This window comes from Piliocolobus tephrosceles, chromosome 1, assembly GCF_002776525.5.
Source record: "Piliocolobus tephrosceles isolate RC106 chromosome 1, ASM277652v3, whole genome shotgun sequence".
NCBI lineage: Eukaryota > Metazoa > Chordata > Mammalia > Primates > Cercopithecidae > Piliocolobus > Piliocolobus tephrosceles.
The window spans coordinates 24070906-24096366 of NC_045434.1; the positions used below are offsets into that span (position 1 = coordinate 24070906).

Here is a 25461-nt window from a genome sequence, read left to right on the forward strand (position 1 = left end):
GCAGAAGAAGAGACCAAGGCGAGTTTCAGAGCATGAGTGGAAGTTTATTTAAAAAGGCTTTAGAACAGGAAAGAAAGGAAAGCACACTTAGAAGAGTCCCAAGCAGGCACCGAGGTCAAGTGCAGTGTTTAACCTTGATCCTGGGACTTTATAGACTGGCCCCTTTCCCATGGTTCTTCCCTTGAGATGGGCTGCCCACATGTGTAGTGCTCTCCTTACCCTTGGGAGGTGAGCATGCACAGTGTGTTTAGGAAGTTGTAGGCATGCCCATCTGAGGCTTTCTTCCCTTTTCTGGTGGTGTGCCCCCAGAAGGTCATACTCCACCATTTTGTCTCTTAATGCACATGCCCAAGAAATTCTCCCTGGTGCCTGCCTTCAGTTACCACTTTAGTGCAACAAGTGTGGACCATTAGGAAATGGCCTCTCCCTGAAGCCGGCTGCCAATTTATCACTTAGGGAGGCAATATGAAAACTGCCAGACCATCACCCCACATTCCTAGTGGGCAGGGGAAGAGCCCTCTGCCCTGCTCATGCCTGTCTACCTACTGTAACAGTAACTGTCCCCCTTATCTTGTTCTCAATCTTAAAGGAAATGCTTTTAATTTTTCACCATAAACTATGATGTTTATTTATTTATTTTAATGCTTATTCTTTATCAAGTTAAAGAAACTTATATTCCTATGCCAAGATTGCCCCTTCCCCCTCCCCCCCCCCCCCCCCCTTCTTTTTGAGACAGGGTCTCACTTTGTTCCCCAGGCAGGAGTGCAGTGGTGTGAGGTGGGCTCACTCTGGCCTCAACCTTCTGGGTTCAAGCAATCCTCCAACCTCAGCCCCAGTTGCTGGGACTACAGGTGTGCACCACCACGCCTGGCTGACTTTTGTATTTGGTAAAGATGGGGTTTCGTCACGTCACCCAGGCTCGTCTCAAACTCCAGAGCTCAAATAATCCACCTGCCTCAGTCTCCCAAAATACTAGGATTACAGGCGTGAACCAGCGCACCCAGTCCCAATGCCAAGAATTTTTATCATAAGTGGGTATTGAATTTGTCTAAGGGCTTTATGCATCTTTTGAGATTTCTATGTGATTCCCCCCCTTCCCCGCCCTTTATTGAACTTGATGAATCCTATTAATTTTTTGTTTGTTTGTTTGTTTGTTTGTTTTGAGACGGAGTCTTACTCTGTCTCCAGGCTGGAGTGCAATGGTGCTATCTCGGCTCACTGCAACCTCCGCTTCCTGGGTTCAAGTAATTCCCCTGCCTCCTCAGCCTCCTGAGTAGCTGGGACTACAGGCGCGCACCACTACACCCAACTAATTTTTGTATTTTTAGTAGAGATGGGATTTCACCATGTTGGCCAGGATGGTCTCGATCTCTTGACCTCGTGATCCTCCCGTCTCGGCCTCCCAAAGTGCTGGGATTACAGGCATGAGCCACCGCACCTGACCTAATTGATCTTTTTTTCTTTTTTGGTTGCCCAGGCTGGAGTGCAATGGCACGATCTCGGCTCACTGCAACCTCTGCCGCCCATGTTCAAGTGATTCTCCTACCTCAGACTCCCTAGATCTACCTTAGCCATAATATTTTATCTTAGTAGATTAGGTTTGCTATTATTATTTAGTGTTTTTTCATATACGTTTATGAATGAAACTGGCTTGTATTTATATTTTTCACACTTTATCAGGTTATGGTATCAAGGTTATACTGGTCTCATAAAATGAGTTAGAAGTGTTTCTGGTTTGGTGTTCTCTGGAAATGTTTGTGGAAGATTGGAATTATTCTTTGAATTTTTGGAAGCACTTGGGTAAAATCAGCAAGGCTTTTTATTCTCTTCTTGGGAAGATTTTTACTTACCTACTAATTCAGTTTCCTTAAATGCTGTGGGACTCTGGATTTTCTGTTTCTTCTTGAGTCAGTCTTGATAAGTTGTATTTTCTATAGAGTTATTCATTTTTAAGTTTTAATTTTATTGACATGAAATGCTTCACAATATATTCTTAATCTTCTTATTATCTGCAGCATTTTTTTCTCTTTTTTTGTGAGACAAGTTCTGACTGTGCTGCTCAGGCTTGTCTTGAACTCCTCCTGTCAAGCAATTCTCCTGCTTCAGCCTCTCTAGAGTTCTGGAATACAGGCTTGAGCTACTGCACCTGACCTGCAATAGTTTTTGATATGCCTTTTTTGTTACACTTAAATTGTTTGCTTGCTCCTTCTCTCTTATTTTCTTGTTCCATCTTACCAGAAGTTTGCAAGTTACAATGTGACAGGATTCTTTTGAAAGAACCAAGTTGGTGTTTCTATTATGTGGAAGTTTGTTTATGGTATTCATTATCTGTCTTACCTTTATTATTACCTTTCCTCTATTTTCTTTGGATTTATTTCCCAGTGCTCTTATCCTTATCTTCTCTGTACCATTTAATAGTATTAAACCACTTCAACCTTGTAGCTTTCTCATCCCTCGCTCCTGAAACACACTAGTCTTTTTTTTAAAAAAACTAGTTTTAGATGTAGGGGGTAAACGCACAGGTTTGTTACATGGGTATATTGCCTGATGCTGAGGTTTGGGATTTTAATGATTCTGTCACCCAAGTAGCAAACCTAGTACCTGTAGGTAGTTTTTTAGCTCTTGCCTTCTCCTTCCCTTCCCAGTTTTGGAATCCCTAGTGTCTGTTTCCATCTTTGTATCTTACGTGTTTAACTTCCACTTAAATGTGAGAATATGTGGTATTTGGTTTTCTGTTCCTGTGTTAATTCACTTAATGGCTTCCAGCTACATCTGTATTACTGCATGGATTTCATTCGTTTATGGCTGCATAATATTCCGTGGTGCATATGTAACACATTTTCGTTATCCAATCCACTGTTTTGGGCACCTGGGTTGATTCCATATCTTTGCTATTGTGAATAGTACTGTGATAAACATGCAAAATGCAGGTGTCTTTGGGTAGAACAATTTATTTTTCTTTAGGTATTTATCCAGTAATGAGATTGCTAGGTCGAATGGTAGTACTGTTTTTAGTTCTTTGAGAAATTGCCAAACTGCTGTCCACAAGGACTGAACTGATTTGCATTCCCACCAACAGTGTGTATGTGTTTTTTTTTTTTTCAGCCTTGTCAACATTTGTGGGTTGTTTTTTTTTTCTTTTACTTTTTAATAATAGTCTGCCTAGTGTGAGATGGTATCTCATTGTTACTTTGATTTGCATTTCTGATGATTAGTGATGTTGAGCGTTTTTTCATGTTTGTTGACTGCTTGTATGTCTTCTTTTGAGACGTGTCTTCTTTTGCCACATGTCTGTCTTTGCCTGCTTTTTAATGAAGTTTTTTCTTTTCTTGTTGATTTAAGTTCCTTATAGGTTTTGGATATTAGTCCTTTTTTGGATGCATAGGTTGCTAATATTTTCTCCTATTCTGTAGGTTGTTTATTCTGTTGATAGTTTCTTTTGATAGTTGGTTTTGGCCCCCAGTGTACCTATCTCCTCAGTCCTGTCTCTTTAGTTTAATTAAATCCCAATTGTCCATTTTTATTTTTGTTGCGTTTGCTTTTGAGTACTTAGTCATAAATTCTTTGCTTAGGCCAATGTTTACAAGAGTATCTCCTAGGTTTTCTTCTAGGGTTTTCATAGTTTGAGGTCTTACATGGAAGTATTTAATCCATTTTGAGTTAATTTTTGTATGTAATGAGAGGTAGGGGTCCAGTTTCATTCTTCTGCATGTGGTTAGCCAGTTTTCCCAGCACCGTTATAGGGTGCCTGTTCCCCATTGTTTATTTTTGTTGACTATGTCAAGGATCAGTTGGGTGTAGGTGTGGGGCTTTATTTTAGAGGTCTTTACTCTATTATATTGGTCTGTGTATCTTTTTTTGTACCCGTACCATGCTGTTTCATTACAGTAGCCTTGTAGTATAGCTTGAAGTCAGGTAATGTGATACCTCTGGCTTTATTCTTTTTTGCTTAGGATTGCCTTGGCTATTCAGGCTCTTTTTGGTTCTATATGAATTTTAGAATAGTTTCTTTCTAATTATGTAAAAAAATTTATGTTGGTAGTTTGATAAGACTAGTGTTGAATCTGTAGATTGCTTTGGGCAGTATAGACATTTTAATGGTACTGATTTTTCCAACCCTTGCACATGGAATTATTTTCTATTTGTTTGTGTCGTCTGTGATTTCTTTTAACAGTGTTTTTATGTAGTTCTCATGGATATCTTTCACCTCCTTGGATAGATGTATTCCTAGCTGTTTTTATTTTATTTTATTTTATTTTTATTTTAGTGGCTGTTGTAAATGGGATTGTATTCTTGATTTGATTTTCAACTTGAACATTATTGATACATAGGAATGCTACTGATTTTTGTACATTGATTTCGTATCCTGAGTCTGCTGAAGTCGTTTATCAGGTGTAGGAGTCTTTGAGCACAATCTTTAGATAATTTTACTTCCACTTTTGCTGTTTAGATGCTGTTTATTTGTTTTTCTTGCCTGATTGCTCTGGCAGGGACTTCCAGTACTATGTTGAATAGCAGTGGTGAGAGTGGACATCCTTGCCTTGTTCTTAGGGGAAGTGCTTTCAACTTTTGACTGTTCCACATGATACTGGCTATGAGTTTATCATAGATGGCTCTTATTATTTTGAGGTATGTTCCTTCAATGCCTAGTTTATTAGGAGTTTTTATTATACAGGGATGTTGGATTTTATTGAATGCTTTTTTCTGGTTCTATTTTGATGATCATATGGTTTTTGTTTTCATTCTGTTTATGTAGTTAATCACGTACTGATTTGTATATGTTGAACCACCCTAGCATCCCCGGAATAAAGCCCCTTGATCATGAGGAATTGACTTTTTGATGTACTGCTGGATTTGGATTACTAGTATTTTGTTGAGGATTTTTGCATCTATGTTCATCAGGGATGTTGGCCTGTAGTTTTCTATTTTTGTTGTATCATTGCCAGATTTAGGTATCAAGATGATGCTGGTTTCATAGAATAAGTTAGGGAGGAGTTCCTCCTACTTGATTTTTGGGGGATAGTTTCAGTAAAATTGGTACCAGCTCTTCTTTGTACAGCTGGCAAAATTTGACTGTGAATCTATCTGGTCCAGGGATTTTTTGGTTAAGTTTTTTGTTACTGATTTCGTTTAACTACTCGTTACTGATCTGTTCTGGATTTCTGTAAACACGCGAGTCTTGAAGGATTTTTTTCTACTTTTCTAACTGCTCCTTCTGTTTCTCTGTGTCTTCATATCTCCTAATATAGGTGCTCCTATTATGTCTCCTAATGTAGGGTGCTCCTTTTCTCCCAGGCACACAAAACCAAGTGCTCTTTGGTTTTGGCCCCCAATGTACCTACCTCCACATTTCTATCTCATACTTAACTTCCAATTGGGGTATGTGTGTGTATGTTTCTCTCTCCTTTCCTTTTAGTTCAGTTTAGGTCTTTATGTTTTACAAGAATAATTTCCATGTAATAACTACTTTCTTCTACTCCTCACCTCCCAATGGAGCCTCAGTTCCTACAGTAAAAGAGGTTAACCTGCCTTAGCACCTTAAATTCCTCTGTTTATCTGAGTAGTTGTCTAAGTATTCTTTTTACCTTACTACCTTTGAATACTGTTTCGTATTCTGTTATGAGGTGGTAAGTCTAGTGTGGCCACAACGGGAGACATAAGAAAAGCTCAGAAAAACAAAGTTTATAATACTCACAGGTCCTAGATACAGGAGGCACAGCGCACCATGCAGGGTCACATGGGGGAAGACACCAGAGTGGTGAGGAGGCGGAATATAGGAGTGAGTGGAAGGTTTAGGCCACTACCTTTCCTGGGGTTTTTAAGGGGAATAGTTGGGCTGAAACCTTTTTGCAGTGGCACGATCGTAGCTGGTTGCAGCCTCAAACACCTGGGCTCAAAGGATCCTTCCTGCCTCAGCCTCTGAGTAGCTGGAATTATAGGGGAAAGCCACCCACTGGCTCTAGGCCACTACCTTTGTTGGAGTTTCTGTGGGAAAGTCAGGACAGAGTAAGCAGTTTAAGATTGGCTAACTTCAATAATTTTGGAGGGCTTTGAGACCACCTAGGGGTGGTCTCTAGTTGCCTGGTACCTGGCCCTAGGATGAAGGCAGAATATTGCCTCTAGAGTCTGATTGAGGAAATATGGCTCTAGATTGGTTAGTTTGTGTATCAAAGACATGCTCCTGGCTGGGCTCTTTGCTGTCTCCAAGAATTGACTAAACCTGGGAGGGGCAGTCTCTCCCCAGCCAGAAAGGTTTTTGTGATGTCAAAATATCATTTATTAAAAACGTAAGAACGTTTTACAATACAGAGACCATGCCTTCAGCTCATCCTCCCCCCAGAGGCAGAACCAAGGCACTTAAATAATATTACCAGTAGACCATTGTACCAGGGATACTAGACATCAGTCTCTCTGTATTATTTAGTGCTTTGTGACTTACAAGGAGCTTTGATAGCATTTTTATGGCGACTTGAAAGTGGAACCAGTATATAGAATTTCCACAGACTCCATGAGAGTGGAATATTTGGTTCTCGAAGACCTCCTATTAGTAGCGTGTTAATCTTTTAAGTGCTTATCTCTGTTTTTCAAAATCTCGTATTCTTTTAGCCTTGTTGATTTATTTAATATATCTTGACCATGTTTCTCTAATGGTGAACAGTCTCTTTTTCCTCCAGTTTTATTGAGGTGTGATTGACAAAATAATACAATGCTGTACTATCTTAAAATCTCCACAAAGGTACTGATGTCCTGCATAGGGATAGAGATAACAACTAATGACAAACACACAACTTTAAAATAGTGAAACTTCTACGTGTAGCTTATGGAAGTGACTCTACTTGACTAGAATGTCGTTGTGGAAAAAAAATAAGAAAAAATAAAGGAGGTGACTCTAATTACATTTTATTTTCATGCAAGTTTTCAATTACTTGACACAAGTCTGCACTCAATTTTACTAACTATATATGTCTAAGTAGTTATATAGTTTTCTATTTGTGGAAGACTTTAGGAAAAAATATAAGAAGCGATTTTCTGTAATCCCAGCACTTTGGGAGGCCGAGACGGGTGGATCACGAGGTCAGGAGATCGAGACCATCCTGGCTAACATGGTGAAACCCCGTCTCTACTAAAAATACAAAAAACTAGCCGGGCGAGGTGGCAGGCGCCTGTAGTCCCAGCTACTCCAGAGGCTGAGGCAGGAGAATGGTGTAAACCCGGGAGGTGGAGCTTGCAGTGAGCTGAGATCCGGCCACTGCACTCCAGCCTGTGAGACAGAGCCAGACTCCGTCTCAAAAAAAAAAAAAAAAGCGATTTTATGAATTTTTAGAAAGTGAAATATTTATACATATCTTTTATAATTATCTCAAGGAAACAAATAGGGCTCTGATTCATGTGCTATACCTAATTATTCATTCTTATTTAAGTAATACATCTGCCAGAAATTAGGATGTGTATATTGGCAGACGTTAGCACTGTCTTAGAAACACTGCTATAGGGTTCTAACTTTGTGCTCTTCTGACTGGTCTGCTCTGGGTATGTGTGCACACATAGGTGTAAGGATGGGAAGATGGGGTATTTGAGTGGTAGGAAATGGAAGTGTAGAACCATATCCATGGTCTAGACAATTCTTACAGATTCCTGTGGTCTGTTATATTCTTTTCAGTACATGATGTTCTGACTTTTTCTAAATAATAACCAGATATAGTAATTTGAAAACAATGTATTATAATACCTTAGAAAATATTTCTGGGTGTTACGGTGGCATATCTTTCCATAAATTAGCCCTATTCTAATATCAGATCACAGCAGAAGTGGTTAAAAAGCGCTTGCATAACATTTTTATTTTCTTTCTTTCTTTTTTTTTTTTTTTGAGACAAGTTTTAGCTCTATCACCCAGGCTGGAGTGCAGTGGCGTGATCTTGGCTCACTGCAACCTCCATCTTCTGGGCTCAAGCCATTCTCCCTCGGCCTCCAGAGTAGCTGGGACTTGAGGCACGCACCACCACACACCTGGCTGATATTTTGTAGAGACGGGGTTTCACCATGCCACCCAGGCTGGTCTCGAACTCATAAGCTCAAGCCATCTACCCACCTTGGCCTCCCAAAGTGCTGGGATTACAGGCATGAGCTATCACACTCAGCCTCGCATAACATTTTGAAAAATATAATTATAGCAGGGCCCTTGCTAATGAGATACATGCAGCAATTTGTTGTTTAGGATTAAAGGAATTAGTACAGCTATTGTTTTCCTTATGCTTATCATGGAAAAGGTTGCTTTTTGCCATCAGATTGCTATTCATTAAAGTGTTTGGAGTTAATAATAAGTCTTTCTTGCTCTTGGCAAAGTCACCAGTGAATTTCTTCTGTCTAAGCCACATATCAAGTAAGCTGAAAATAGAAGAGAGCCTCAGGGTCTCTTTGAACTCTGTTCCTATGCTAGCTGCTCCAGTCACTGCATTCACATCTAAATTTTCACACACCATCTTATGATTGTAATTTATTATTTATATTTTTGTTTCTGTTTCTTAAGCTTTATCAGTGTTTGTGTACTTGTCATGCAGTCCTGCTTTTAGAAGATAAACCATTTTACTGTGTTTCCTTTCTTTTCAATCCCTTCGCCTTGGAGGTATTTAGGAAAGTACTTATGCAAAATAGGTGCCTGATGAATGTTGGTAACTGAAATCTAGTGCTTTATTTCATTTATTTCTTTTAATAGTTGTAATTATTTTGCTTGCTTTCTAGGCACACAAACCAATGGTCTGGACTTTCAGAAGCAGCCTGTGCCTGTAGGAGGAGCAATCTCAACAGCCCAGGCGCAGGCTTTCCTTGGACATCTCCATCAGGTAGGAAAGTTCTGCTCAACCATCAGTGAGAGTGAAAGATAGAGGCATAAAATACTGGGGCCTGAGGAAGTTATTTCAGAATGTGGAACCTTTTAACTTATTTAAAGCCTAGTGCTAATTATGTGTAATTGTGTCATTCTATTTGGTTAGTATGAAATCCTATAGTTTAGTTGAGTGTTGACCCCACAGGTGTGTGGGAAACAAAAGAATTCCTTGTTGTGAATGGAATGTGTATAGTAACTGGTTTGCTGTTTTTATAAGTGGGTATCTGTGGCGGCTACCTGATGGTAGAAATTATCAAAATCATCCAAAAAGATGTAGCTACCATTGCCTGAGACCTGCTGTGAAAGGCTCTGAGCTACAAGCTCATTTCTGTCCTCTAAAACAGTTCCAGACCATGACAGTTGATTTGGGCAACTACTCAGAGGCTTTTGCTTGACTGTGACCCCCGCCCCCTAGTTTGAGGTTCAAAAGACTCTGCCTCAACTTTATTAGCCTGTGTCACAACATTTTTTTCCCTGGGTCTAAAACAGACCATGAATTCTGTTCATTCATGTTTTAGCTATAATGTAGAGGGAACGGGAATAAAAAAACAAACACTGGCACTCAATAGTTTTGAGATATGGAAGCTGATTAAAAATGGAAAACAGTGAAAACAGTTGGGAGCTAGATAGGCTATCAGAGTGTCTCAACCCCTTGACTTATGTTCACAATTATATATTAGAGCAATATTTTGGTGGTCTACATGTGTTGATAGTAATGGTGCTAGTGATGATGCCTAATGATGGTGATGGTAGTGATTCAGTGAAAAACCTATATGGACATAAGACCTCCCAGGTTACATATTAACATATTAAGGTACTGAGCACTGAGTATATACATCTTACTAAAGTCTTTTCATCAAAATATGTCATCAGACCACCTAAACTAGAAAAGAAATTCTTCTACTTGAAAACAGGTAAAATCCTGGAAAGCTGTTCTAAAGCCCGTTTATTTGTTCACAGACTCAAAGGGATATCCTGTAGGCAGCAGTTATCATCTTCTGTTAGAGTGAGGCCTAATGGAACACTTTTACTCAGGCACATAGCTTTGTTTGTATATTTGAAATGGAAAAACTTTGACATTAACTTTCAGATAAAATATTAAGATGAATCAACATCTAAAATGGATTTAAAAATATTTTAAATATATCCTAGAAGAAAAAATTGTTTTCATGTTGATTTTTTTTCTAAGAACATATTCAAACCTCCACTGATTTTTCTGGTTTCCTAAGAGGAATAGCATTTTTGACAGAATTTAGTCAATTATTTGGACCTAGTAAGCATCTTTATCTGGCTTAAATATGTGGTGGTCCAAATGTATTAAAGACTCCCTGAGGGCGCACAGATGATGTGCAGTTTTCTCCCCACTGGGTCCAGATTCCGAGATGATTGCAACTCTCCCTGTACCAGCTCCGAAACCTCTAGATCTAGCCACTGATTACCAAAATCATAGACCCTTCGATACCACCCAGACCACAGGACTGCACACCAAAGAATTTTACTTGAAATTGCGACACCATTAAATCTCCCATCAAGACACAAGTCCTTGCATCTGATTAGATACATAATTAACAGTGTGACACTTGCCTTCTATTTCTGGCTCCCTTATTGACAGAATTAGCACCTTGAACCTTTCCTTACCATAATTATAATATACATACACAAAACAGATGGTTTTAGGTCTGTTACCCCATTAACTGTACGTTCCATGAAAATGGGAAACCTTTTGTTGTTTACCTGTATCCCAGCATTTACCAAAGAACCCCGTAATACAACAGATGTTCAGTAATTATTTGTTGAATAAATTCATAGATGACTAAATGGTCAAGTATGAGACTACTGAGGAAGAAATGATTAGCTTAGCCTGTACAGTCTGAGACATTTCTCTCAGGGTGATTTTTGAGCTGAGTCTTGAAGGGTGTTAGAAACTAGCTAAATGGAGTTGGTAAAGGAATGCTCTCTTTTTATTTTTAACATCCTATTTTTAAAAAGCTTTCAAATCTATAAGAGTTACAACAATAGAACAGTGTTCATCTGAAAGCCCTTCCCCTAGAATCACCAGTTGTTACTATTTTACCATATTTGCTTTGTACCATATGTGTGTATGTATGTATGTACACACATTTTTTTTTTTGAGATGAGGTCTTATTATGTTGCCCAGGTTGATCTCCAACTCCTGAGCTCAAGTGATCTTCCTGCCTCCTATATAACTATGATTATAGGCGTATACCATGGCACCGAGCCAAAAATAATTTTTTTTGCTAACTCCTTTGAAAGTTGCAGACATTGTAACCATTTACTTCTAAATACTTTAGCATGTTTTTCATAAAAACAGCATTCTCTTATAAAACTACAGTGCAAATTTCAAATTCCAGAAATTTATCATTGATGCGATATCATTTTCCAATATTGGCCCATATTTATATACTTCCTGCCCACAATCCAGTCCATACTTTGCATTTAGCTGTCATGTCTGTTAAGTCTTCTTTAATCCAGAACAATTCCCCAGCATGTCTTTGTCTTTCATGATATTGGCATTTTTGAAGAATAGAGGCCAGCTGTTTTATAGAATGCCCCTTTAACTTGAATATGTTTGATTGTTCCCTCAATGGCTGAATTCAAGTTACACATTTTTGAAAGGAATACAAGAGAAGTGATGCTGAGTCCCTCTCGGTGCATTCAGAAGCCATATCATATTGCTTTGTCCCATTATTGTGATATTAAGTTTGATTATTTTATTAAGGTAGTGTTTATTAGATTTGTCCACTGTAAATATGTTTTTTTGCCTCCTGGTAGGTAATACTCTGTGAGGCAGTAGACTGTATAAATATCCCGTTCCTCAACAAACGTTTACCCTGAAACGTAATAAGTAAAAACCACATAAAATTTTTATCTTCTTCAAATCTTTGTACCTGAAGCTCTTTCCTTGGGCTCTTTGACTTCTTAGCCTTTAGGCCTTAAACATATTATCTCTTCAGATAGGCCTCTCCTGATTACACTGTATTTTAAATGTGTTCTACATATGTCTTCAGATTTGGTTTTTTTGTTTTGTGTTGGAGGGTTCTCATCTACTAACAGGACTAGCAGTTTCAAATAAAGGACATAGTAGTAGTCAATGCATTTTAGCTCTTAACTGTTTACTGAGCTCCATACCAACATTTATATTTAATCTCAGGACATCTTGATGCTATGTGGTGTATACAAAATGAAACTCATTATCTTCCCTGTCCCTGTTAGTGGTACTGACATTTTCCATTTGCCCAGATTTGAACCCTGGAATAATGTATGACTCTCTTCTTTTCATCTAAATCCAGGCAGGATCCTTATGTAGTGCATTGCAGAGACTTGCATGTTTCCTGCTTTTTATTCCCACTGCCACCATTCTAGTTTAGTTTTCCATTTATTCTAGCCTAGTTTATATTCTCTTTCTCCCTTCTCAGTCTTTGTTTGTTTCAGGACAGCAGTATACACTAGTTATTTTGTAGTGTTTCTCAGTTTGGGTTTGTCTGATTTTCATCGTGATTAGATTCAGATTCTATACTTTTGTTAGGAATGCAGCATAAGCAATGCTGTATTCCTCTCAATGCATCATAGCAGAAGGCATGTGTCTCCTTCCTGATGACTCCCATGTGCTCACTTGATTATTTGTCTGCCAGGTTTCTCCAATGAAAAGACACTATTTTACCCTTTGTAAGTATTAAGTATCATTGGAGACATAGTTGAGAATATGTAAATATCCTGTTACTCCTCAGATTTCTCACCCATTAGTTATCCATTGATGACTCTGCCTAAATCATAGTTATTATCATAGTTGCCAAATGATGGTTTTCTAATTCCATGTGTATCCTTATTTTCACATAACCATGATTTGAACTTCCTGAATGTATGAAATGTATTAAATGTTTTGACAGACTTTTATGTGTGGTTTATAGGATAGATTTCTTATTTCAGCTAAGAGTTTTAAGTTATGATTATAAATGTTTTAAGGACTGGGCTGTGTGGGTGTGTAAATATATTTCTACTCTGGTGTATACATGGGACGTTTGAAATTAAAATAAGTAGATGGTTCTGATTGTTTCTAATAATAAATGTATATAGATAGCTTATTATATGTTCTTTAACACAATGTGGAAGATTAATTAAATTTTTAGAATCTAAGCGTTCTATGAATACAAACAGGATGTTATATAAGGAGCATTCAATATAAGTGTGGCATGGCTGATAGTGTTCATTTAGTGTGGGAAAACGTCTTCAAAAAAAGATTAACAGCATTTTTCTGTGGGACCAGTGGGAGTGGGGTAGGGTGGGTTGAGAAGGGACTTAGCTTGTTCATAAAGTTTTAACTCCGTAAGACAGACCTCTTTGTCTTCTCAGTTCTAGCTCAGTGACACATAGTAGACCTAAAATATTTAGTGATGACAACCCCTTGTGATGAATGTCAACAGTATTAAACTAGAATTTCCCCTGATTACTTATAGGTCCAACTCGCTGGAACAAGTTTACAGGCTGCTGCTCAGTCTTTAAATGTACAGGTAAACTGGGACCTGGGATTATGGATCAATCTTTTATTTATTTTTTCTTACATTTTTCTAATTTTCTATAGTGAGCATATATTTTATAATAGAAAATGCTTAGAAGTATTACCTTTTTAAAATTAGTGAATCTCGTGAAGATTCAAATAATAATTATTACCATTAATGAAAATCAATTTTATATTCTGCTACTGTGCATGAACCAGAGATGGACAGGAAAAGTCTGCTTTCAGAGTTTTATGTGTAAGTTCAGTAAAAATGTTTCTAAGTTATACTGCTATAACACATACCTAAACACACAGCCTGAAAGTCCTCTTAAATGCCAGTTTGTTTCCAAAAGGCTTGTTATTTATGATTTTTGATGTGTTAGGGAGACCTTATAGGGCAGAGGAAAGAACACTGGACTGTTCACAAAAGTGTTCACAAAAACAGTTTGACCAGGTTTGCATTCTCATTCTGCCACTGACTAGCTGTGTGACCTTTGGCAAGTCACATAACCTCCTTGGGTTCAGTTTTTCTTATCTGTACTTAAGTGGGGACATTTATAAGATTGCCAGGATTCCTCTCCACCCTAAAATGTTAGGCTTCTAATAATTGTAATTAAACCTGTTCATAGATATTGGTGGATAGACAGTCAAAATGTTAAAACTTAAATCTGGCCACTTTCCTTCTTTGAACCATATGGCAAAACATGCAAAGTTCAAGTGTTAGGCATTGCTCTCTAACATTTCTATCAACCTGCTGGTTCCTTTCATTATAGTGTTTAGGTAACTAGCAGTCAAGAGAGAAAGACAGTATTATGGAAGATTGATTTCAGTGTTGCTAATGACTAAAGACCTTGGGTTGAGCATTTCATGAAACTCAGTTGAATATGGACCTAGTAACACGTGGGAACAAGGAGAGAAAAGAAAAAGAGATAATGTGACCTTACTTTCTGAGGGAGAGGAGGCGGAAAATTGCCTTGGTTGCCATGGTAAACTTTCATCCCTTAGAGAGATGTTGGCAAACAGGCTGTATCTCCAGTGCAGAATGTTTACAGTCCTGCACTGTAATTATCTCTCAATGACTGGCAGAATTAATCAGAGCATTTATGTTAATTAGCCTTGCTGCAGTCCCTAAAACAGGTGGTGGGAAATATGCAAATCTATGCAGAATTTTAATGCTTTGCATAACCATTTTTAATTACCATAAAATTTTCTCTTCGTGCCCCTCTCTCTTGACTGCAGCATTTTCTCTCTGAGCTTGTGTGTTAGTTGATGGGAGTTGCTAGATTTATCGTTCTGTAAAATATTAGGTGGAAAGTTCTGTGGATCAAGCGATCATTCTCTGAGGTGGTATATGGAGAAGTTTCAGACTGACCACCAGGTGTGTTAAAATATTGGTGTGGGAGGTCTAATGTAGAGGTGAATTGAAAATGTGTTCTTCCCTTTACCCCCTATTTCTAGAGTTGAGGAACTGGGGGCTATGAAAAATAATCTATAAATTGGTGGGGGATGACTATTTATTTTTAAAAATTATAGTAGCAGCTTTGCTGGCATTGAAATTAAAAAGTCTAAAAACTTAGTATGTGAAACTAGGAAGATACAAAGAAAAGAAAGGAGGTAAACCAGAACTCATGACTGAATAAGTCCATGGTTAAAGGATTCCTAAAAGATGGGGTTTTAAGTACATTTCTTTTAATCAACTATTTGCAATCTTTTATTTCCTACCCCACTCCACCTCAGTCTAAATCTAATGAAGACTCGGGGGATTCACAGCAGCCAAGCCAGCCTTCCCAGCAGCCTTCAGTACAGGCAGCCATTCCCCAGACCCAGCTTATGCTAGCTGGAGGACAGATAACTGGGGTAAGTGTTCACTGAGAGAATTATAATAAACTTTTTCTGTGTCAGAAGTGCCATTGGCCAATATCTGATTAGAATTTTTCACCATAGCTGGCAGTAACATGGCTATGCCTGGCACTATTGTGTCTTTAAGGAACTTCCTACACTGTAGGTAGCTCTGAAAAAGGAATTATCTTTGTCATAAGTTTTCAGGATATCTTTTATTAGAATTGTGGATGCTCTGGATAAATTACAACTTTATTAAACCCCCGTTTCAGGTGTTGCTTCATCTTGCAATGGAGTAATTATCGTATAGTTGAGATCATTACACTGAAAATGGCAGTTGTCCATTTGGCATTAAGACATCACTGCAGGGTAGAAGTTAAAGAATGGATTAGTACCTGCAAAAGAAAAACTTTTTTCTTTAAGTTACTGTGCAATGGTCTAAAATAAAACATGTGGCTTCATATCCTTACTCTGCAACTTACCGCGTGCCTAATTACTTCATTTTCCTCTACCTCAGTTTTCCTTCTGTTAAATGGAGATACTAATAATACCCATCTTACCTTATGTTGTGAAGATTGGAGATAATACTATAAAGCTTACAGAACAGTGCTTTGCATGTAGCATTCAACAAATGTTGTTTATTTTTATACTTGATCTTAGCCAAAAGGCTGAGGTCTGTCATTTATTTTTTATTGTTAATAAATTGACCTGTGTGACTATATTAAGCTTTTAAGTTTTCAGCTGTCTTTTCTCTAAGGCACCATTCAAAATATTTTTCCAACGTTGAAAATTTGTGTATTAAATTGTCTTTGTGGGGATTGGTTTAGGGCAGTAGTAAGGAATAGTTATTACTCAGTTCACATCGCATTAACTCCCAAGAATTTTCTGGGGTTTTTTTTTTTCCTCTTTTTTTTTCCCCCAGTTGTGTATTTTGTCAGTGGACAACTGTTTTAAGAACTGTTGCAAAATTGTTTACAAAAATCCCATCAGTAGAGATGTATGTATGTATATATATTACATAAAAATTAAAAATATGTCTATACTTTATATATACACATATCCCTTGAAGGGTTTTGAGTTTTTGAATGGTTTGGTTTTGAGCCTTATGTTTCTAATGCACAAATTATGTTTGATTCTTTTAGAGGAGGTTGTGGCACTAAGTGACTGTACATATACTTCAGAAAATTATGGTTCCGTCTTATTTGATCAATCAGAACATGTCACCAAAAGAAAAGTAGAACACACTTACTATGATTTAAGTGTGTTTGAAATAAGTTGCATTATGAAAGCAAGTTTAAATATGCTCTAAATACATTTCCTACTTTACTATTTGGGTCTTGTTTTTGGTGACTAGTGTCCACAATAGTAAGAGGGAGTTGGGATTCTAAGTTCCTGTGGCTGGAGCTTCTATTAAACCTGGGCATTCAGGTTCATTTGCATGTAAAGAGAACAGCTATCACTACCTGTTTCATAGAGATAATGTGTTGGGAAGGAGATGTAAAGTTGCAGAGACTCAATGCTTTCAATAACAGAAAAGATTGTGTTAGGGAGGGGCCTGTAGGGAGACTTGTAAAAGAAACAAATGGAGCTCATATTCTTTAGTCATATCTTTGGACTTAATGGAAACGATGGAATATGGCAAGGATTCATGCTAATAGGAAGCCACTGGGCCATATCAGTTCTTTCCTTGGTTATATCCAGCATCCTTGTTCCTCATTCATCTGACTAATCACTTGCTGTTCGGTTGGGTGTAAATTTCTTTTCATATCCTGTCAGCGGTGATTTTTTTTTTTTTTTTTTCTTGCTTACTAGTTAATTACTTTCTTGACCAAACCCTAGGGCCCTGGACAAGCTTGAATGATTAAGTCCAGAGTGGGGACCACCATTTTAATTTAAATGTTCTGCTAGTAATGGTAGTTTGATCACTGATGAACATTTTAGCTGTCTGCTAAGCATGTGAAGTTGGGTAGCTGGGGACTAATATCATTTGAGTTACCTATTACAAAGCAGTTGGCTCGCATTAGGAGACTTTCTCCTTCAACACTTTCCCATTATGTGTTCTGATTTTGTTTAGCTTACTTTGACGCCTGCCCAGCAACAGTTACTACTCCAGCAGGCACAGGCACAGGCACAGCTGCTGGCTGCTGCAGTGCAGCAGCACTCTGCCAGCCAGCAGCACAGTGCTGCTGGGGCCACCATCTCCGCCTCTGCTGCCACGCCCATGACGCAGATCCCCCTCTCTCAGCCCATACAGATTGCACAGGTGAGTAAGGAACTCCAATAGCGGGAGCAGCAAGTGAGGAATAAAGTGGCAGGTTTTATTTAATGTTAAATTAACTTTTTGATTGTTAGTGTGGGGCCTTAACTGCCTGAGGAGCTCTGGATCAGTGAGGTAAGTGGTACCCTTACTTACCACTGAATTAGAAATAATGTTTGTTTGCTTATTGTAGTTGATATTATAAACATATAGCTGATTATTTGAATAACTATTTATATTGACAATTCTTGAATAATTAGCTGGCATATTTTTGAAGCAGGGGATTACTGTATTTATTTTAATTAGCTAATTACAGCAGACATGAATTTTTTTTCACGTGCTCTGCGGTGAATGTTGCCACCCATGTATGAGAGAGACAGTGAGTAATCTCTGCTATGGAGTGATTAACATTGTGGAGAACATGATTGCATTAGAATGTTGTTTGGTTTCAGTTTTCACATTTTAGGGCTAAGTATCTAGAGATAATAAAAATTTATTTAAGAAGTGCTGGACATGGTGCCTCACACCTGTAATCCCAGCACTTTGGGAGGCTGAGGCGGGCAGATCACGAGGTCAGGAGATCGAGACCATCCTGGCTAACACAATGAAACCCCATCTCTACTAAAAATATAAAAAACTAGCCAGGTGTGGTGGCAGGCACCTGTAGTCCCAGCTATTCAGGAGGCTGAGGCAGGAGAATGGCGTGAACCCAGGAGGCGGAGCTTGCAGTGAGCCGAGATTGCACCACTACACTCCAGCCTGGGTGACAGAGTGAGACTCCATCTCAAAAAAAAAAAAAATTTATTTAAGAAGCATACACCATAGTACCAAGGAGGAAAATAAATAAAATATTTTATCTCAAGAAGAGGAAAAAGGTATAAGTAGTTGTATCAGTAAAATATATGAAGAGTTATGAGTCTAATTGTTAGACAGCTGTCTTTATGTCTGTCAGAAAAGACTCAGAAATGGACTTAACTTGTAGCAAGAATTTGACTAACCATTTAAAAAGAACTAACTATAAGAGTAGAGATATCAGACTAGTCTTTATACAGTCTTTATCAAGATAATGTTTTGATTTTGGCCACTTTCTCATCACCGAATAAATGTTTTTAGTGCCAGCTGTGAGACCTTATATGAACATTAGTCTAAATAAGGTAATGTACATGAAACACTTTGAAAATTATAAAATAGTAGGCCAATGTAAGGTGCTATTGTTGTTAGGGATCAAATTTTTATATGGATAGCTATTTTTTGTTTTAAAAAATTGAATACTTTAGAACATGTGGAAAAGGGCAAAAAAATTGAATACTGACTTTTTCAGTTAAGCTAGATAAGCTGTTGTCAAATGTCATAAGTCATTATAGGCCCTTTATTGATGGAAATTCAGACACAATGCGATCAATTTTTATGTAAGAGAATATCAAATATTTAAAAACTCTTTTCTCACTTGATTTTTAAAACTGGGCTTTATATGATAAAAAACAGAAGTGTGTTTGTTCTGAGGGAATTTTAAAGAACCTTTGAAAATTAGGCTTATCATGACAATCTATATCAGTCCACACAAATAGTAAGTAAGTTGCAGAGGCTCCAGGTTGCTTCACATGCTTTGTCAATCACACACACGGCATACCCTGTTTGGAATATGAAAGCATGCCAAGTATTTACTTTTCTTTATTTGGAGGTGACAGAAATCATCAGCTGGAAGCCTTATAATTAAGTGAACTTTTATTTCAGAATCTTCAATCCATGTTTTATTCTAATTTTTCAGGATCTTCAACAACTGCAACAACTTCAACAGCAGAATCTCAACCTGCAACAGTTTGTGTTGGTGCATCCAACCACCAATTTGCAGCCAGCGCAGTTTATCATCTCACAGACGCCCCAGGGCCAGCAGGGTGAGCTCCTCCTCAGAGCTTATTAGTGATATACCAAGGCTGTTCACTGAATGTTACACATGCATGAGCTACTGTCATTTTGGCCCTGAAACTATTAGAACAATGTTTTTATTAAATTTTGGTTGATTATAAAGTTTTGTTTAAAAAAAAGATTTTTTTTTTTTTTTGTCATAAATACCACATTATTGAAGTTTGTCCTGAACTGCCATTCATCTGCTTAATCACTAAGGAAGAACCAAGAGTTTGGCCAAAAGTCTAAGTGAAATTATTCAACATGCCAAACATAAATTGGATAAGTTGCTGCTAGTGTTTTAATTGTTTTTCATGGAAGTGTATTCAAAGAATATAGACTGAGGGTTGAAAGTATGTGCTTCTAACCATTGTTTTTTAATTTAAGGAGGAAAGGCTTATAATAGAAACTACAAATTTTGTGAGTTATAAAAAACATCTTTGAGTCCTTTGAGTGGTAAATATTATATAATTAATATATCAAACAACCAATCGTGTGTAAGGTCAGTTAATGTAATCAGGGTGGAGAGTGTTAGAGTATCAAGGCTTCAACCCAAGGAACATTAGTACATCACTACTGATTCTTTATTATTTCTAAGCGGGTTTTTTTGCCTTTTTTCTTCTTAATCATTCATTCCAAAGTCTTTTGTCATGAAATAATTATTCTAGCATATGTTCAAGATTCAAAGATGAGTAATTCAGTGTTTACTTGCAGAGAGCTCACAATTTGGTGGCAGGGAAACAGACCTAAATTGTGTTAGACTTGATATGCACAGAATGCTATGGGAACCAAGCAAAGAGACCCCTATAACTTTGTGCTCAGATAAGTCTTCACAGTGAATTTGGGAAAATGCATTCATAGGCTTACAAAAGGGAGAATGTCAGTCTTGGAAAATGAACAGCATCTGCAAAGCTTAGAAACATGGGAGAAAAATCAATAAGCTGTGTTAGAGAACTATAAGTAGTGCCTTACAATGGCAGAATAAGTTTGCATATACAGGTAATAGTGAAATTTGAGCCCAGAAAGATTAGCAGAGACCAGATCATTAAAGAACCTTAGATTAAGTTTCCAGGAGTTTGATCTTAAATCCTATAGCTTAGTGCTTCCTAAGATTGATATATTTAAGAGTCACTTGGTGGCCGGGCGTGGTAGCTCACACCTGTAATCCCAGCACTTTGTGAGGCCAAGGCAGGCAGATCACGAGGTCAGGAGATCAAGACCATCCTGGCTAACACGATGAAGCCCCATCTCTACTAAAAATACAAAAAATTAGTCAGGTCGTGGTGGCGGGTGCCTGTAGTCCCAGCTACTCAGGAGACTGAGGCAGGAAAATGGCATGAACCCAGGAGGCGAAGCTTGCAGTGAGCCAAGATTGAACCACTGCACTCCAGCCTGGGCAACAGAGAGAGACTCCATCTTAAAAAAAAAAAAAAAAAGTTACTTGAGGGGTTAGAAAAGTTTCCTGAGCCCTAACCCCAACCCCCCAATTATTTTTATTCTTATTTTTAAACTTTTAGATTCAGGGTTACACTCAGGTTTGTTATGTAGATAAATTACATGTCATAGGATTTGGTGTACAGATTATTTCATCACCCAGGTAATAAGCATAATACCTGATAGGTAGTTTTTTCAATTCTCACCCTCCTCCCACCCTCTACCCTCAAGTAGGCCCTGGTGGCTGTTGTTCCCTTCTTTGTGTCCACAGGTACTCAAAGTTTTATGGCTGTGTAGTATTCCATTGTGTATATGCACCACATTTTTTTAAATCCAGTCTAGCGTTGATGGATATTTAGGTTGATTCCATGTCTTTGCTATTGTGAATAGTGCTGCAATGAACATACGCACAGGTATGTGTCTTTATGGCAGAAAAATTTATATTACTTTGGGTATATACCCAATAATGGGATTGCTCTATCAAATGGCAGTTCTAAGTTATTTGAGAAATCACCAAACTGCTTTCCACAATGGCTTAACTAATTTACATTCCCACCAGCAGTGTATAACCGTTCCCTTTTCTCCACAACCTTGCCAGCATCTGTTATTTTTTGAGTTTTTTTGTTTTTTGTTTTTTGGGATTTTAAGAGACGGAGTTTCACTCTTGTTGCCCAGGCTGGAGTGCAATGGCACAATCTCGGCTCACCGCAACCTCCGCCTCCCGGGTTCAAGCAATTCTCCTGCCTCAGCCTCCCAAGTAGCTGGGATTACATGCGCCACATGCCCAACTAATTTTTTTTTTTTTTTTTTGAGACATAGTTTCACTCTTGTTGCGCAGGCTGGAGTGCAGCAGCGCAATTTCAGCTCACTGCAACATCCACCTCGTGGGTTCACGCGATTCTCCTGTCTCGGCCTCCTGAGTAGCTGGGATTGTACGCGCCTGCCACTATGCCGGGCTAAGTTTTGGTTTTTAGTAGAGATGGGGTTTCACCATGTTGGCCAGGCTGGTCTCAAACTCCTGACCTCAGGTGATCTGCTCACCTCGGCCTCCCAGAGTGCCGGGATTACAGGCATGAGCCACCACTCTTTTTTTTTTTTTGAGATGGAATAAACAGGAAATTGATTCACAGGCTCCTCATTCTTGCTTTATTTGGTTTGTTTGTTTGTTTTTGAGATGGAGTTCAATGGCATGATCTTGGTTCACCGCAACCTCTGCCTCCCGGATTCAAGCAGTTCTCCTGCCTCAGCCTCCCAAGTAGCTGGGATTACAGGCATGCGCCACCACACCCAGCTAATTTTGACAGCTTTTTTTTTGAGACGGTCTTGCTCTGTCAACCAGGCTGGAGTGCAGTGGCACAATCATGGCTCACTGAAGTCCCAGCCTCTTGGGATCAATCAATCCTCCCACCTTAACCTTCAAAGCAGCTGGGACTAGTGTATACTAGCTCACCTAGCTAATTTAAAAAAAAAAAAAAATTTTTTTTTGTAGAGACATGTCTTACTGTGGTTGCCCAGACTGGTCTTGAACTCCTGGGTTCAAGCGATCCTCGTGCATCAGCCTCCCAAAGTGCTGAGTTTCTAGGCATGGGCCACTGTATCCGGACTCACTTTGAGGAGTCTAATGTGAATGGCTCAATATCTTCCAATAAGAAAGTCTTCTGTAAACTCTGCTAAACCACAGATTTAATCAGAAAAGTGGCATTTCCAAGTTTGTATTTAATAAAGTTCATGTTGAAACTTGGGTAGGAAAAATTGGTAAATAAGTTGGTAGAGGGACAGGACCTGGTGGCTAGTTACATTTGATTAATGATAGGAAAGAGGTGTCTAAGTATAATGCCTGGGTTTTTAGGAAACTACGAGGGTTGATAGGTTCAGAGGAAATATAATATATGTAGTATTAGAAGAGCCTTGGTGAAACCAACCTTTTACGTATAAAGGATTAAGTAGATTCAAAAGATACTGCATTTTCAGAAGTCAAAAACTGGTGGAGAGTGGTAGTCGCAATGGAAGAAAATTCCAAGAGGGAAGGAGAAAGTGACCTAGATGAGAAAGACTTAGGAAGGTCAATGCTAAGTGTGTTTATTAGATTTGTTAGATTTGTTAAGCTCGAATGAGATTGCCTTCATTCACTTTCAGCAAAGCCAAGAGCATTGTCTTTCCCTTTTCAAATCTGCGACCTCATTTTATTTCAATTTTATTTGTCTCAAACTAAGATAGTAGAACTAATGAATGACTGTTCATCCTGATTTTTTGGTATTTGCGTAGGTATATGTATGTTTTTAAACCCTCCCCCAACTTCCAGACTTTTATAAGATTGGGAAAATAGCACAGATAACTGCTATGATTATATAACTGTAACTGTCTAGAATTTAATTTCAAGCAAGGGAAATCTAAGCCTTTTCCTCAACTGTTGTTCATGGGAAAATTCTTACTGACAGATTACTGAACTTGAGTCATAATTTCTTGGTGATCTTATTCTGCCCTATCTACTCTCACCACTAATTATGAAAATAATCAAAGAAATGTTCTTGGTTAGAAAACTGTTGTTCATTTGAGTTTTGTTTGAGTTTTTGTTGTTTAGGTAAGGGAAGGTGGCAAGCATCATTTCTTGTTTTTTGTTTTTTGTTTTTGAGACAGAGTCTCGCTCTGTCGCCCAGGCTGGAGTGCAGTGGCGTGATCTCGGCTCACCACAACCTCTGCCTCCAGGGTTAGAAGGATTCTCCTGCCTCAGCCTCCCGAGTAGCTGGGACTACAGGCACCCGCCACTACACCTGACTAATTTTTTTGTATTTTTAGTAGAGATGGGGTTTCACCGTGTTAGCCAGGATGGTCTCCATCTCCTGACCTCGTGATCCACCTGCCTCAGCCTCCAAAAATGCTGGGGTTACAGGCGTGAGCTATGGCGCCTGGCCAAGCATTGGTTTTTTAAAAGTTCTAAACCTCTAGGGGCCCTTTCAGCCTTTTCAGCTGACCTCGTTTGGGGGTAAAACGTAAGGTTTGAATTTGTTTACATATCTACTTTTGTCTCTTACAGATTAAACTAACTTTCATTGTTAAACTTTAAAGAAACTCCTATGTTGAAATAGCCTGTGTTTAATACTGGGACTTCATTTCTGACCTTTGTGCTCTCTACTCTTTTTTGTTTATTTTTATTTTTTTGAGAGGGAGTCAGTCTCATTTTTTCACCCAGGCTGGAGTGCAGTGACCCAGTCTTGTCTCACCACAACCTCTGCCTCCTGGGTTCAAGAGATTCTCTTGCCTCACCTCCCGAGTAGCTGGGATTGTAGGTGTGTACCACCACACCTGGCTAAATTTTGTATTTTTGGTGGAGATGGATTTCACCATGTTGGCCAGGCTGGTCTTGAACTCCTGACCTCAAGTGATCTGCCCGCCTCGGCCTCCCAAAGTGCTGGGATTACATGCATGAGCCACCACGCCTGGCCTTCTCTTTCATTTTTTATTATTGTTTTTGAATATTCTTTAGTCTTTAGGCTTTTCAAAACAATTTTACTTAGTTTTAATCGTTAACATAAAATACAATTTTATTTTTTTCTCAAGACTACCCTTCAGTATTTTACAAACCAGTAAAGTTTGATATTTTAATTAATTCACTCAAAAATTAGTTGAGTGTCTGCTGTGTCATATAGTGCTCTAACAGTTAGGGATGTATTTTGAACAAGATGCAGGTTCTGCCCTCATTAAGAAACGTCAAATAGTAAACATGTAAACAAATGGTTTAGATAACAATTAGTACTAGTCAGGTAGCAAGCAGATCATAATAATCTAGTAATGGTTAACCTAAAGAAGAATGGGCCTATGGTCTGGAAAAGCCTCTCTGGAGAAGCAATATTTGAATTGGGAACTGATGAGGAAAGATGAGGGGGAGGTTACCACACCTAGAATCTGAATGAAGAGTCTTGTAGGCAAAGGAATGTAAAACACCTGAGATGGGAACAGCTTGACCTGATCCAGGAAAAGAAAAGCCAGAGTAGCTGGAGTTGAGTGAGTCAAAGAAAGTGGTAGAAGTTGAGACACGAGAGCTAGACAGAGCCAGATACCTAGGGCTGCGTAGATTTTATTCTAATTCTAATATAAGGCCATGACAGCGTTTTAATTGGGAAATGATATGATTATAAAGATCACCCTAACTGTTATATGGAGATTGAACTATAGGGAGACACTTGGGGAAGCAGGATGGTCATTTAAACTTCCATAAACCTGCCTTTTAAGAAGTGATTGTAGTAATATATACTACAAATTTTATTTAATTTTATTTAATCATATTTGCTTCAATATGTATTTCCCTTGCCCCAGGACCGGCAAAAGTCAGGGTTCTTTAGAAAAATTCAAACCTATTTAATATATTTATCTTATTTGTGACCTACATTATGAAATAAATATTAGTATCTTTTGATAGCTTAAATTTAGGCAGTGCTTAGTTACTTATAAATAAATGATAAATTCTGTGGCTAATCTCTGGCAGGCTTAAGTGTTCTGGCTCTTGTCCTACATATTCCAACATTTAATATATCCAAATTTAGTAACCTAAGGAAATCTTAATTAGAAAGATATTGCCTCAGATAATCTTATCACATGTTCAAAAAAAATGGTAAAATCCCTTTTGTT

At 38.3% G+C, this 25461-nt stretch overlaps 1 protein-coding gene across 4 annotated transcripts in view; it reads left to right on the top strand.

The window, feature by feature from the left end:
* Nucleotides 1–25461, top strand: part of POU2F1 (POU class 2 homeobox 1) — a 199705-nt gene that overhangs the window by 132183 nt on the left and 42061 nt on the right. For all 4 annotated transcript variants that reach the window (XM_023207073.2, XM_023207076.3, XM_023207075.2 and 1 more), the window contains 5 exons: nt 8740–8840; nt 13360–13413; nt 15138–15257; nt 17314–17502; nt 19265–19391. In XM_023207073.2, coding sequence (XP_023062841.1) covers nt 8740–8840; nt 13360–13413; nt 15138–15257; nt 17314–17502; nt 19265–19391 — 591 coding nt within the window. The remainder of the gene's footprint in view (nt 1–8739; nt 8841–13359; nt 13414–15137; nt 15258–17313; nt 17503–19264; nt 19392–25461) is intronic.